General features: G+C 53.0%; 1 protein-coding gene across 4 annotated transcripts in view; it reads left to right on the top strand.

Annotated features, from left to right (window-relative positions):
• The window catches only part of SLCO2B1 (solute carrier organic anion transporter family member 2B1), a 50,842-nt gene that overhangs the window by 4,080 nt on the left and 34,013 nt on the right, over positions 1-12,749 (top strand). For 3 of the 4 annotated variants that reach the window (XM_060018268.1, XM_060018267.1, XM_060018269.1), the window contains exons 2-4: positions 7,334-7,464; positions 8,578-8,715; positions 10,007-10,169. In XM_060018268.1, the coding sequence (XP_059874251.1) occupies positions 7,334-7,464; positions 8,578-8,715; positions 10,007-10,169 (432 nt within the window). Of the gene's footprint in view, positions 1-1,752; positions 2,018-7,333; positions 7,465-8,577; positions 8,716-10,006; positions 10,170-12,749 lie in introns of those variants that run through there. The other variant, XM_060018270.1, reaches the window with a different exon arrangement.

Here is a 12,749-nt window from a genome sequence, read left to right as displayed (position 1 = left end):
TTTCCTTCTCTTGCACAAGGAAATTATCAGAAAAAAAAATAAAGGTAGGTCTTTCCTGGTGGCGCAGTGGTTGAGAGTCCACCTGCCGATGCAGGGGACACGGGTTCGTGCCCCAGTCCGGGAAGATCCCACATGCCGCGGAGCGGCTGGGCCCGTGAGCCATGGCCGCTGAGCCTGTGCGTCCGGAGCCTGTGCTCCGCAACAGGAGAGGCCACAACAGTGAGAGGCCCGTGTACCACACACAAAAAAAATAAATAAATAAAATAAATGTCTTGGAATGCAGCAGGTGAGGATGGAGAGGGGAGGGAAGACAAGGAGACAGCAGAGGGAGGCTTCCAGAGGGTTCTGTGCCTTTCAGGGAACAGGAGGAGGTGAGAGAGCACTGCTGGGCTGAGTGTCCCACTGCAGGACAGTAAGTTCTGAGGCCTGGTGGCCAGGCCTGGAGATAGCTCCCTGGTGAGTTTGGGGCAAACACTGACAAAACTGACACTGTGCAGCATCTTGGAGTTAAAGGATGTTATCTGTGTGACCCTCATGCAGGCTTGAGAGGTAAGGCTCATTATTCCTATTTTGCAGAGGCTCAGAGAGGTCTAATTGCTGGCTCGAGGCCACACTGGGTCTGAGTGACCCTAGATCGTGCTCTCTCTGCTGAGGGACAGGCTGGAATGTTCTGGAGAAAAAGTGCCCTTTCCTTGTCCCTCCTTGGTCCAAGCCCTCTTCCTCCATCCTCAGGATATGAGAATTCTCCCAGGCTCTCTCGGCATGTCTCAGCCCGTCCCTCCTCAAAGTTCAAATCTGGGCCTTGGTTATGAGTCCTGAACTTTCACCACACTCAGGTCCCCTGGACTGAGGGCCACATGTCCTTCTCACCATATTTCTCTGTCCAGCCTTGCCCTGACAGTGCTCTCTGAGACCCTCAGAAGAGGGTGTTGACTGACCAATGAAATGACTAACTGACCAGCTAAAGAATCAGCTGGTAGAATGGCCGACTGTCCCCATACAACCACCTTTGACAATTAACTGGAGGGAAGCGAGGCCAGAATAAGAAATGGCTACATGGGGATTATTTTTCATAGGTTCTAAGGCCATCATTGGCAGCCACCGTCTCATGGTTGCTGTTAGGGGCCCAGGTGTCAGACAGACCTGAGTTCCAGTCCAGGCTTTGCCATTTACCAGCCCCAGGACCTGGATAAGCCCCTTCCCCTCTCTGTGCTTCAGTTTCCTCATCCGCATCATGGAGTCACAGTAGCTACCTCAACCGTTTGCTAGGAGGCTGGGTGAGTGTGGCCAGCCCAGCACATAGGGTGGCCCCAGGACAAACTCCTCCATCAGGCCACTTCCTGTAAGGGTAGAAGGTGAGCCAGAGATCTGGGTCTCCCAACCCCCCGCCTCCCTGGCCCTTCAGGGCTGAACTTTCTCCTGGTTCCCAAGTTCTAGATGTGGCAATGCTCCCTGCTGTCCCAAAGCAAGTATGAAGGCAGGCGGGGGTGGGGGGGGTTGTACCTGACAGGGAAGAAAACAATGTTCACTGAGAACCTGCTATGCACCGTGTCGGTGCTGGTTCCCCACATGTTAGTGACACAACCTGCCAGTAAGACAAAGTCTATTATTTACCCAGACAAGGGACAATACCACTTCTCAAAGCTTTGGCAGTATCTCGGAGTGGGGAGGAAAGGTCAATATTTGTTGAGAATTTGGAAGTTTGTTTTACAGCCAGTTCTTCAGAATGGGGAGAGAGGTGGGTGAGGGAGGGATGACCAGGATTGGGTAAGAATAGTGATACCACAGTCCAGGGTTTTCTGGTAGAAACAGCAAGGTGAGGATCTGGGGGGCAGAGATTCGAAGAATCTGAGGTGCACACCCTGTTGATGGTTTCCCTTGAAGAGTCGCTCTGTCTTTTCGGAAGTTCCTGTCATAAAAAATCAAGCCATTTGCTGGGGCTGCTCAGTCTAAGAAGAGTAAAAACTAAAAATGCTAATGAAGACAGTGGAATAGCAAAGTCAAGTTAATGTCATCGGTAAGGTGTGGTTTGGGGCCTCTAGTGTCCGGGCTGAACATGGCGGGAGGGTCTGGTTCTCGGGGCGCTCTCGGCAGTGGGCAGTAGGGATTGCCGGCCCTGCGCTGAGGATGAGGAAGCAAAGGGGCCGCTGGTCTAAGGGATCAAAACCAGCTGGGGGATTAAAACCTGGGCAACTGCCTCCACAGCTAGGGAGTGTGCACGGCGGGAAGGGGTCCAGGTCCTCAGGTCTTGCGGTTGACTGGGGCTTGGATGGGAAAGAGAGAGTTGATCCAGAGACGGAATGATTGGAGCTGTCGGAGGGAGGAACCAGGGCTTCGTGGAAGGAAATGGGTTCAGGTGGGCCTGTGGCCTGAGAGGTACTTGAAGATTATCAGGAGAGGGGAGAGCATTGGCCCTCAGGAGGCCTACTGTGTGCCAAGCCTGAGCCAGGTGCCCGAGATGCCTTACCTCCTTGAGTAGATGCTATATCCTCGCCTTACAGAGGAAACAGACTGAGAAAGATAAAGGGGCACATCCAGGCTCGCGGCCCCATATCTGCCTGAGATGTGCTGTTTATAGCTGGGAGGTGGCTGGAGTAGGCAGGCCCCTGAGCCTTTCCAGGAAAGAACGGGCAGGGAAAATCAGCCCCTCCTGGCAGGCTGCTCTCTGAACCTTGCCCCTCATCCCCCAGACTCAGACTCCTGGCCATGGAGGGGGTATGCCCACAGCCAGGACCCCGTGCCTTGCACACATCTGGAGTCTCTGACTGAACTGAAGGTCTCTGGCTGACAGACTTTCGGGGCAACTTTCTGACTGGCTTTCTGAGCAGCTACTCTACAGTGAGTGGGCAATTGACAGCCCGAACAGACAGGTCTCCTGAAGGCCAGTGGGCTAGTGGATCAGTGACTTACCAGCTCTGGAGCCGCAGGCTGCCAGCCCTTGGAACCCCCTGGCATATCTGGGGCCCCCAAAACTGGCTACCCAACTAAGAGAGGAAGAGGCTGGAATTTTTTCCTGGGACCTGGTTCCCTGCCTCTCTCCTTATTTCTACAGACCAGCCCAGCTTAGCCCAGGTTCACTCCCTCAGCTGCCCTCTCTCCTGTCAGGGCTGGCCCTTGAAAAAGCCTTCAGAGGACAGGAAGGGCCTCAGAGACAGCAGGTGAGGTGAGGTGAGGTGGACACATAGCCCTGGATTCAGGACCCTCCTTCCAGGGGGAGTTCTATCTCTTATCAGGGAGTCAGACTGTCTGCTGCCAGCCCCCCTATAGAGGTGTCCAGCCCACGGGAAGGGGTCAAAGGGGACTGACAACCGATCTGACCAGCCCTGTTCAGTGACCGACTGGCCACCCAACACACTGACTGGTGGCTGCTCTCAGAACCCAGGGGGAGGGCCCAGGGCCAGGGCTTCCCTCCTCCACCCAGAGGCTCACACTATAGACTGGGTCACAGGAGGGTGGAAGGTCCTGAGCTGGTCCATTGGCCTTTGCCCCCTCCCTCATCCATCCCCTGGGTTTCTTTCAGAGCTGGGGATCCAGGTCAGTGACTTCTGACCTTGCAGCTTCAGCTCCAGCCTCATCATCTGGTTGGCCTGGCCCCTTGGGGGCGGACACTGCTGCCTTCCAGGTGGCCTGGCTAGGTTTGGTTGGGCCAAGACAGAGAAGAACATTGTGCTTCTTGCCCTCTTCAAATCTGTGCAAGGAGCACAGAGTGACATTGAGATGAACACCTCACCTCTTGTTCCTGCACCAACATGAGTCAGCAGAGCTAGTTACCTGTGAGCCTTGGTGTCCTCATCAGAAACATAGAGATCATGAGGTCACCAAAGGCATGGAGTTGTGGAGATGCTTCACGAGCATGCAGAATGTGCGTGCAAGCCTTTACATACATGGACAGCATGTAGCACAGCCTCTGTGCTATAGTAGGTGACTGGTCTCTACTGGTGAGAGGAACTGGGGTTCAGAAATCATCCTGTCAACCTCCTCTGGATGAGTTTGCGTGGAACCCCCTCACCTTCTCTTCTCCTTCAAAGTGACCTCCACAGAGCCTCGCCCCAACTTCCCTTATCTAGACCAACCCCTTATCTCCTCCCTGTCAGGTGTCACTTTTGTTTCAGCATCTCCTTGTTTCCTCTGAGTGTTCATACCCCACCAAAGGGACTCCTTCCCAGCCACACACACTTCCATTTCCTCAACCAAATTCCTCAAGCTATTTGTTGTTTTTGTTTTTAATTAATTTATTTTTCAAAATTTATTTATTTTTGGCTGTGTTGGGTCTTCGTTGCTGCGCGCAGGCTTTCTCTCGCTGCAGCGAGCAGGGGCTACTCTTTGTTGCGGTGCGTGGGCTTCTCATTGCAGTGGCTTCTCTAGTTGCACAGCATGGACTCTAGGTGCACGGGCTTCAGTAGTTGTGGCACATGGGCTCAGTAGTTGTGGCTCGCGGGCTGTAGAGCGCAGGCTCAGTAATTGTGGCGCACGGGCTTAGTTGCTCCGTGGCATGTGGGATCTTCCTGGACCAGGGCTCAAACCCGTATCCTCTGCATTAGCAGGCGGATTCTCAACCACTGTGCCACCAAGGAAGTCCCTCCTCAAGCTATTTAAATAGACATTTTCCCAAAGATTTGGCCAATAAGCAATGAGAAGATGCTCAACATCATTAGTCATTAGGGAAAATCAAATCAAAACCACATGAGGGTTATTTGTAGTGAGGTGGATGGACCTAGAGTCTGTCATACAGAGTGAAGCTAAGTCAGAAAGAGAAAAACAAGTACCATATGCTAACACATATATATGGAATCTAAAAAAGAAAAAAATGGTACTGATGAACCTAGTTGCAGGGCAGGAATAAAGAGGTAGACATAGAGAATGGACTTGATGACCCAGGGGTGGGTGGGGTGGGAGGGCGAAGCTGGGGCGAAGTGAGAGTAGCATGGACATATATACACTATCAAATGTAAAATAGTTGGCTGGTGGGAAGCAGCAGCGTAGCACAGGGAGATCAGCTTGGTGCTTTGTGATGACCTAGAGGAGTGAGATAGGGAGGATGGGAGGGAGGCTCAAGAGGGAGGGGATACGGGGACATGTGTATGCACGTGGCTGATTCGCTTTGTTGTGCAACAGAAACTAACTCAGTATTGTGAGGCAATAATACTCCAATAAAAGTCTATTAAAAAAAACCACATGAGATATCATTTCACACCCATGAGGATGGCTATAATCAAAGAGACAGGCAATAATAAGTATTAGCAAGAATGTGGAGACGTTAGAACCATCATCCATTGCTAGCAGGAGTGTAAAATGGTGTTAGAAAACAGTCTGGCAGTTCCTCAAAAAGTTAAACATAGGGCTTCCTTGGTGGCGCAGCGGTTGGGAGTCCGCCTGCCGACGTGGGAGGCGCGGGTTCGAGCCCCGGTCCGGGAGGATCCCGCATGCCGCGGAGCGGCTGGGTCCGTGGGCCATGGCCGCTGGGCCTGCGCGTCCGGAGCCTGTTGCTCTGTGGCGGGAGAGGTCACAGCGGTGAGAGGCCCGCGTACCGCAAAAAAAAAAAAAAAAAAAAAAGTAAACATAGAGTTACCGTATGACCTAGGAATTCGACTCCTGGCTATATACCCAAGAGAACTGAGAAAAAAATGAATAAATAAATAAGTAAATACACACACACACACACACACACACACACACACACACACACACAAATTTGTATATGAATATTCACCGTACCTGAAACAAACGTCCATCAACAGATAAATGGTAAACAAAATGTGATTGATATGTAGCCATACCCTGCAATATGATTCAGCCATTAGAAGGAATGGAGCATAGACACATGCTACAACGTGGATGACCTTTGACACATTATGCTAAGTGAAAGAAGCCAGTCACAAAAGACCACATATTGCATGATTCCATTTATATGAATGTATATGAAATGTCCAGAATAGGCAAACCCAGAGAGCCAGAAAATACATCAGTGGTTGTCAGGAAATGGGAGGAGGGAGGAATGGGTACAGGATTTCTTACTGGGGTGATGAAAATATTCTGGAATTAGATAGCAGTGGTAGAGTATGACTTTTTGAATGTACTAAAACTACTAAATTGTATACTCTGAAAGGATAGGTTTTACGGTGTGTGAATTATATCTCAGTTTTGAAAAATTCCTTAGGCTCCCAGGTATCTTGTGTGAGGAGCACAAAACCCTCACTGGCGGTGGCAGGCCTCCGTAGTCCCTCCCTGAGTTTGCCTTCCATCTCCCTGGAGATGGGGTGAGAGGTCCCACACCCCCTCTCTGTGTCAGAAGTGTCCTCAGGGCAGTTTTCAGGCTCCAGCGGAGCTTCTTGAATGAGCGGAAACTCCTGCCAGATTGAGAGGCATCTGAGACAATGGAGTGGCTTCCGCAGGAAGCGGGACCCCAGAAGGGGAGGAAGGCCAAGGAGGCCTGGGCTGCCGGGGGGCGCAGGTGGTTTTCATCTAAATGGAGGGGTGAGGTCTCCCAAGGCCAGGCTTCCAGGCTCGTCACTGAGATTAAACGTCAAGAGACCCTGAGAGATGCCTCTGAAGGGACTGCAGTGAGTGGGAGACGGACATGGTTACCATGGTTACCATGGGAGAAAACCAGGCACACGTAATGGGGCCAAGAATCCAGGTTCTAACCTAGCTCTACCTTCTGAGTCATCTCCACACATGGGGCCTCAGTTTTTCAAGGGTTAAATGAGAGGGGTTAAATGGGATGACCTCTTAGTGCCCTTTCTGTGCAGACCAGCAACCTGGTTCATGTATGATTTGGGCATTGGGCTGGTTAGTTCTGTGATTATAGCCAGGGTGGTGCCCTGTGGAGGTGTTGGTATCTGTTCCAAACTACCCCCAGGAAAAGCCTTTATGTCCTGACTTTGGACCAAGACTTGACCATGCACTGGACCCCAGACCTCTGATCCTAGACTGAGTCAGACAGACACAGACCCAGACCCAAAGTCAGCCTCCAGGAACACTGGATGTCTCACAGATATAGGCCCCAGGGGGGCCAAGGCTGTGCATTTCTACACCAGGGCCACAGCTTAAAGGTTACGTGGCAGCATCAGAAACTTCTCCCTAGAAGGAAGCTTTACGCTGGGAATGGAATGAAGGTGTGAATAGGTGGTCCCAGTGGGATCTGACCAGCATGGGCACATGGAGCACACACACACCCTCTTAGGAACGGCTCTTTCAGCACCTGGGACGCAGGAAGGCTGATGGTGCTTTGACTCAGATTCTCACCAACCCCTGAAACACCTTGGGCTACCCAGTCAGGGCCATTCTCTGGGATTCCATCTCCACTCTCATGCCCTGGCTGTCTGTCCCACAGGGCCAGTTGGTGAGGAGCTCCAGGTGCCAGACAAGGACACCAAGGCCATGGTGGGCACAGAAGACACACCTGGAGGCAAAGCCAGGCCAAATCCTCAAGATTTGCGGCCAAGTGTGTTTCACAGCATCAAGGTACCTCTCAGGGCCTGGCAGGAGCAGGGCCATCCAAGCCCAATAGAACAGGCTCTGCCACTTACAGGCTATAAAATGCCAAGCAAGTTGCTGCCTTTCCCTGAGCCTCAGCTTCCTCATCTGTAGAATGGGTAGCTGTGATCTACAGAAGCACTTAGCTTGGTTTCAGGCACATGTTCTCTCCTTCCAGAGAGGCTGCTCTGTGGGCAGTGGGTGACCAGTCTTCTTGGCTCCTGTTTTTCTAGCAGGAAAGAGAAGGACCCCAGGGATCCTGAACCTGTATGAATACTGGGAGTGCTGGCTCCAAAGGCAGCCCTAAACATCCAAGCCTCCACCAGCACCTACAGGGTGCCAGGCCCCGTGCCGGAAGCTGTCCCCGCATGGTCTTATTTAGTTCTCATAATAACTTGAGGAGGCAGGGGTGTCTTCCTTGTTGCACAGATGAGGAAACTGAAACTCAGAAGAACAGACACTCTATTTTTTAAGCTCTGGCATAAACACCCTATTTTTAATTCTTTGAAGCAAGCTTTTTCTTCTCTTAGGAATTCTGCCAGTTTTTCAGTAGGAGTACAGGCAGGGAGGGTGTTCGGGTGAGGCTGAGTGAGGTGGGGTGGGTAGCTTGGGGGTTTGCTGTGTGCAGGTGGTCTCCCAGGGGAGCTCCAGGGGAGGACTGGGTGGGGTGGGATCTGGGGAGCTTCCTGGGGAAAGGGGCAGGGTGGTGGAACACGGAGCGGGATCCAGTCCAGCCTGGGGGACCTCTGGGGGTCAGAGGGGCTCCTGTCATCCTTGGCCCCATGAAGACCCTACTCTCAGTCCTGTGGATTTCAGGTCGCCCCCGGGCTCCTGGGGTACCCAGGACAGCTTTCCTAGTTTTTAGGCCTGTGTGAGAATCCATGCATTACTCCAGTATCTCTCTCTCTCTAATTGTTCTGGACTCTTCTTCTCTTCCTCTCTCTCCTCCTGTGTGACTGTCTCCTCTGACTCTGGTTCTCTATCTCATGGCCTCACTCTCCCTCCCTCTCTCCAACCCCACCTCGTCTATCTACCACCCACCCGCCGCGATCTCCCCGGCCCTCCGCCCACCCGCTGCCATCACCACGGCCCCTCCGACAGTTCTTCGTGCTGTGCCACAGCCTGCTGCAGCTGGCGCAGCTCATGATCTCCGGCTACCTCAAGAGCTCCATCTCCACGGTGGAGAAGCGCTTCGGCCTCTCCAGTCAGACCTCGGGGCTGCTGGCCGCCTTCAACGAGGTACTGGCCCCGGCACAGCCGCAGGGGGGGACATTGAGGGAGGCTCACCCCCCTCCCCCTCCCTCACTGCCCCAACATAAACCCTTCCCCCCAGTGCCACATGCAATCCCATCTTAGCTCCTTCCTATCCCACCTTTGGGGGTCCCTCTTGGGGGACACGGAGGATTTTAGAGCTAGCCAGGGTCCCCATGTCCCCCCATTCTCCTTTTGGTTCCTTCACCTTTTCAGGCACCCGGCTATTGTCTGCCCCAGGAAGGAATCAGAGGAAGCCAATTCAACAGTAGTGAGAGAGGTTTAAATTAGATCAAAGGCAGAACTTTGGGACCTTGGCGTGGTTGGGGGAGGGGATGACTCCACAGCGTGGAGTTGCCCCGGGATCCACAGGCCTCTGCCTCTGGGATGACAGCCAGACAGCCAGGAGTGGACAATCCTCTTTGGGTGGACTGGGAGATCAGAGTCCAGCTGTGCCCAACCCCTTCCCCAACAGATGTTTTCATCCTCAGAAAAGGTCACAGTCCTGAGAACACTCTCTTTCTCCCTGACCCCCAGTAGATCTCTGTGAAATTCTCTCTCCCTTGGGTGATGTGTCACATTCCTCCCAACCCAAGGCCTGTGGTCTACACCGAGTCCCCAGGTGTTCCTTAGCACTCCATCCTCAGATCTCAGAGGTGGGAAGAGAACGTCATTACCTGGGGTCTTGGGCAAGTCACTCCCTGACTCTAGGCCTGTGTCCCATCTATAAAATGGAGAGTGACTGTCCTTCCCAGGATCAGTCCTCCCACTGACCTTCTGCTGATACTGCCCCCCTCCATCGGCAAGGAGGTGAGGGGTAAGTACCTCACCCGCGGTCACCAACCAGTGAGCTGCAGAGTGGAGTGCACATCCCAGCTTCTGACGGCAGAGCCGCCCTTCCCTGCAAACTCTTACGTCCCCTTCAGCACCCACATCCGGGGGTTTTGATTCTAAGGCTCAAAATCCAAGCCTTAGCCCTTTGGCTTTAGACTTTATTTGTTTCTCATTCATGACTTCCCAGAAGTTCTAACACGGGGCCCAACCCACATTCTAGAATAAAATTGAACTTCTAGCCCTGTCCACGCTGCTCTAATTTCTCTCCTCGAATGGGACACTAGGGACCTTCCTAGGAGGACCCAGAATCTGTATTTTTAAGACGGACCCAAATGATTCTTATTCAACCAGCTAGTCCGTTCTACAGAAGGGAACACTGAGATTGGCGATGGCGACAAGGCCGGCCCTCTGGCCCACTTGAATGGGTCCTCTCATCCCTTTGCAGGTGGGGAACACGGCCCTGATCGTGTTTGTGAGCTATTTTGGCAGCCGGGTACATCGGCCCCGCCTGATCGGCTATGGAGCTGTCCTCGTGACCCTGGCGGGCGTGCTCATGGCTGTCCCACACTTCATCTCAGAGCCGTACCACTACGACCACACCAGCCCCGGTAAGAGCAGGAGGGGCTGGGCTGAGGGTATATCGGAGCTGCTGCATTACTGTGCACAGGGCCCCGCCCCAGGTCTCCAGCGGTTAGGATGGGCCCAGCTTCCCAGAACACCTACTTGTCCTCCCCACACCCCCCACTGCCTCCTTCAGCCCGGGTGGGTCCCTCAGGCAGCCCTGGGCAGTGGGGTAGCGGGTAGTCCTGGGGCAGAGGTGAGGCCCTCTGGGCATCGCTTGGTGAGGGCCTGCTTTTATTTTTGAGGTGAGGGTGGGTTTACAATGCAGCCCACTTTAGGGCCTGGCCTGTGTGGGTCCTCAGGAAATATTTATGGATAATAATATATAATATATAACAATTTGTATATAATAATAACAGTATCACACACCACTTACTAGGCACCGCTGTTCTAAGCCCTTGATGTGTATTGATGCATTTAATCTTCACAAGAAGCCAAGACATTGATGAAAGAAAGAATGAATGAGTGAATGAACAAATAAAACCATGAAAGAATTTGGGACAGGAATAGGGAAGCCCCTGTTGAGCCCAGTGGGATTTTGTTGAGAGTCAACTTGACAGATGGATGCCTGTCCCTTGGAGAACGACTCAGGCAGCCTTCCCTGTCCCATCCACCTCTCCACCCATTCACCCATCTACCCATCCATCCACCTACCCATCTACCCATCCACCCATCCATCCACCAACCCCTCAACAATCCATCTGGTGGTCCACCCGAGAAACCCTTAGTGCTGCCTATTTTGTGCTGGACCCTCTCAGGGGACTCAGTCCTTGCCTACTGGGAGCTCCCAGTCTGGGAGAGGAAACAAACAATACCTCCCCTTCCCCCACGCATTGTATCAGTTGTGTGAGGAAGGAAGAACAGGACCGAAGGAGCCCAGGGAAGGAGCCCACGGCCCAGCCTCCATCATGGAAGGCTTCCCAGGGGAGGAGCGCTGTCAGAAAGCATCCTTCCTCCCTTGTCCTCCCATCAGCTCAGACCCCGGAGCTCCTACTCTGTGCCAGGCCCAGGGGTGGAAAGATGGAGCAGGTACAACCAGCCCCGAGAAGCTGCGAGGGAGCGTGGGTTGGCGTGAGCATGGGCAGCTCTGCCGCAGGCCAGAACGTCCAGCACCAGACAGCCAGGGGGAGCTGGTAGAGCCCAGAGTAGGGGAAGGATACTGGAGGCTGGAGTGAGCTGGAGGAGGTGGCAGTTGAGAGAAGGTGGGCATTTCAGGTGGAGGGAACTGCACAGGCAATGGCTGGGAAGTGGGGAAAGTCCAGGAGGAAAGCAGAGTGGTTATCTAGGCCTGAGTGGAGAACTGTCAAGAGACCTGACTAGGATGCTGAAAAATTACACTTCCTCACATTCCTCCGTCCAGAATCTTCACTTTAACAGGGATTTTCCTGTGCAGGGTCACACACATTCTTCACCCTCACTGCCATACAACACCCTTCTGCTCCCCATGAAACCCCAAGCAGACCTCTTCTCCTGCCTGAGCCTCAGTCTCCACATCTATACAATGGGTGGACTGGACTTGGTGACCACCAAACACCCACGCTGCTCTGACATACAAGGCTATTTCATTCACTCGTTCCTCCTCATTAATGAATTACTTATCATTAGTATTTATGTGCCAGGCCCTCTGCTAGGTACTGGGGACCCAGGGGTGGAAAAAAAAAGATCTTATTAAAGATCCCCATAATAATCCTCATATCTAATCTCTTGTAGGCACTGTGCACAGGCACCAATCACCACTCCTAACGCTTACAACCCTTTGAGCAGGCGTTATCATTATCCTATTTTATAAGTGAGGAAACTGAGGCACAGAGAAGGAGGTACTTCCCCAAGGCCCACAGCTAGTCGACGTGCCCTGGTAGCCTGGCCCTAGAGCCTCTGCTCTGAACTACTGAATTATTCTGCTTCTGAATTCCATATTTGTGTAGAGCTTCCATCCTAGGGGGCTTGTTCAACAGATGACGGACGAAGCCGAGCCCAGAGGGGCTGAGGGCCTCTCTGCCAAAGTCTCACCGTCTTCAACCCAGGCAGTCTTGGTTGAGGGTCCAGGTCCTCGACCTTGGCTCACATGGCTTGTTCCAGCCCTAAAGAGTGGCTCTCTGGGCTGGGTGGGCATGGCTCAGAGTTCCCAGAAAGGGCTGGGCCAGCCGCAGAGAGAAGGCCACTTCTACACCCGCATTTGGGATAATAATAGTATGAGGGTCTTCTTAAGTTTGCTCAGCAAATATTGGTGAGCTACAGGAAACAAATGTCTGGTACTAATTTAAGAAATTTCCCTTTATTGCACTCTGCATCTGTGTCCCGAGCTGACACCGAGCCTCCCCATAAGGAAGGTCAAGGGCGCCAGAGCCCTCCACAGCCCAGGCCCAGTGTCCCCTCTCTTGCCTGGCCCTGCTTTCAGCCCTGGCCTCGACCTTTACACTCTGTGAGCCAGCCGTGCTGAACTTCTCAAGCTCTTGGTTTTGCATGTGCTGTGACCTCTTTCTGGAACACCCTCCCCCACCTTCCCTTTCTGGAAAATCTTTTTTTTCTTCTCCACCCAGTTCAAACTCCACACCTCCTCCGACCGC

This window comes from Delphinus delphis, chromosome 8 (genome assembly GCF_949987515.2).
Source record: "Delphinus delphis chromosome 8, mDelDel1.2, whole genome shotgun sequence".
NCBI classification, from domain to species: Eukaryota; Metazoa; Chordata; class Mammalia; order Artiodactyla; family Delphinidae; genus Delphinus; species Delphinus delphis.
This window is presented reverse-complemented; position numbering and strand designations above follow the sequence as displayed.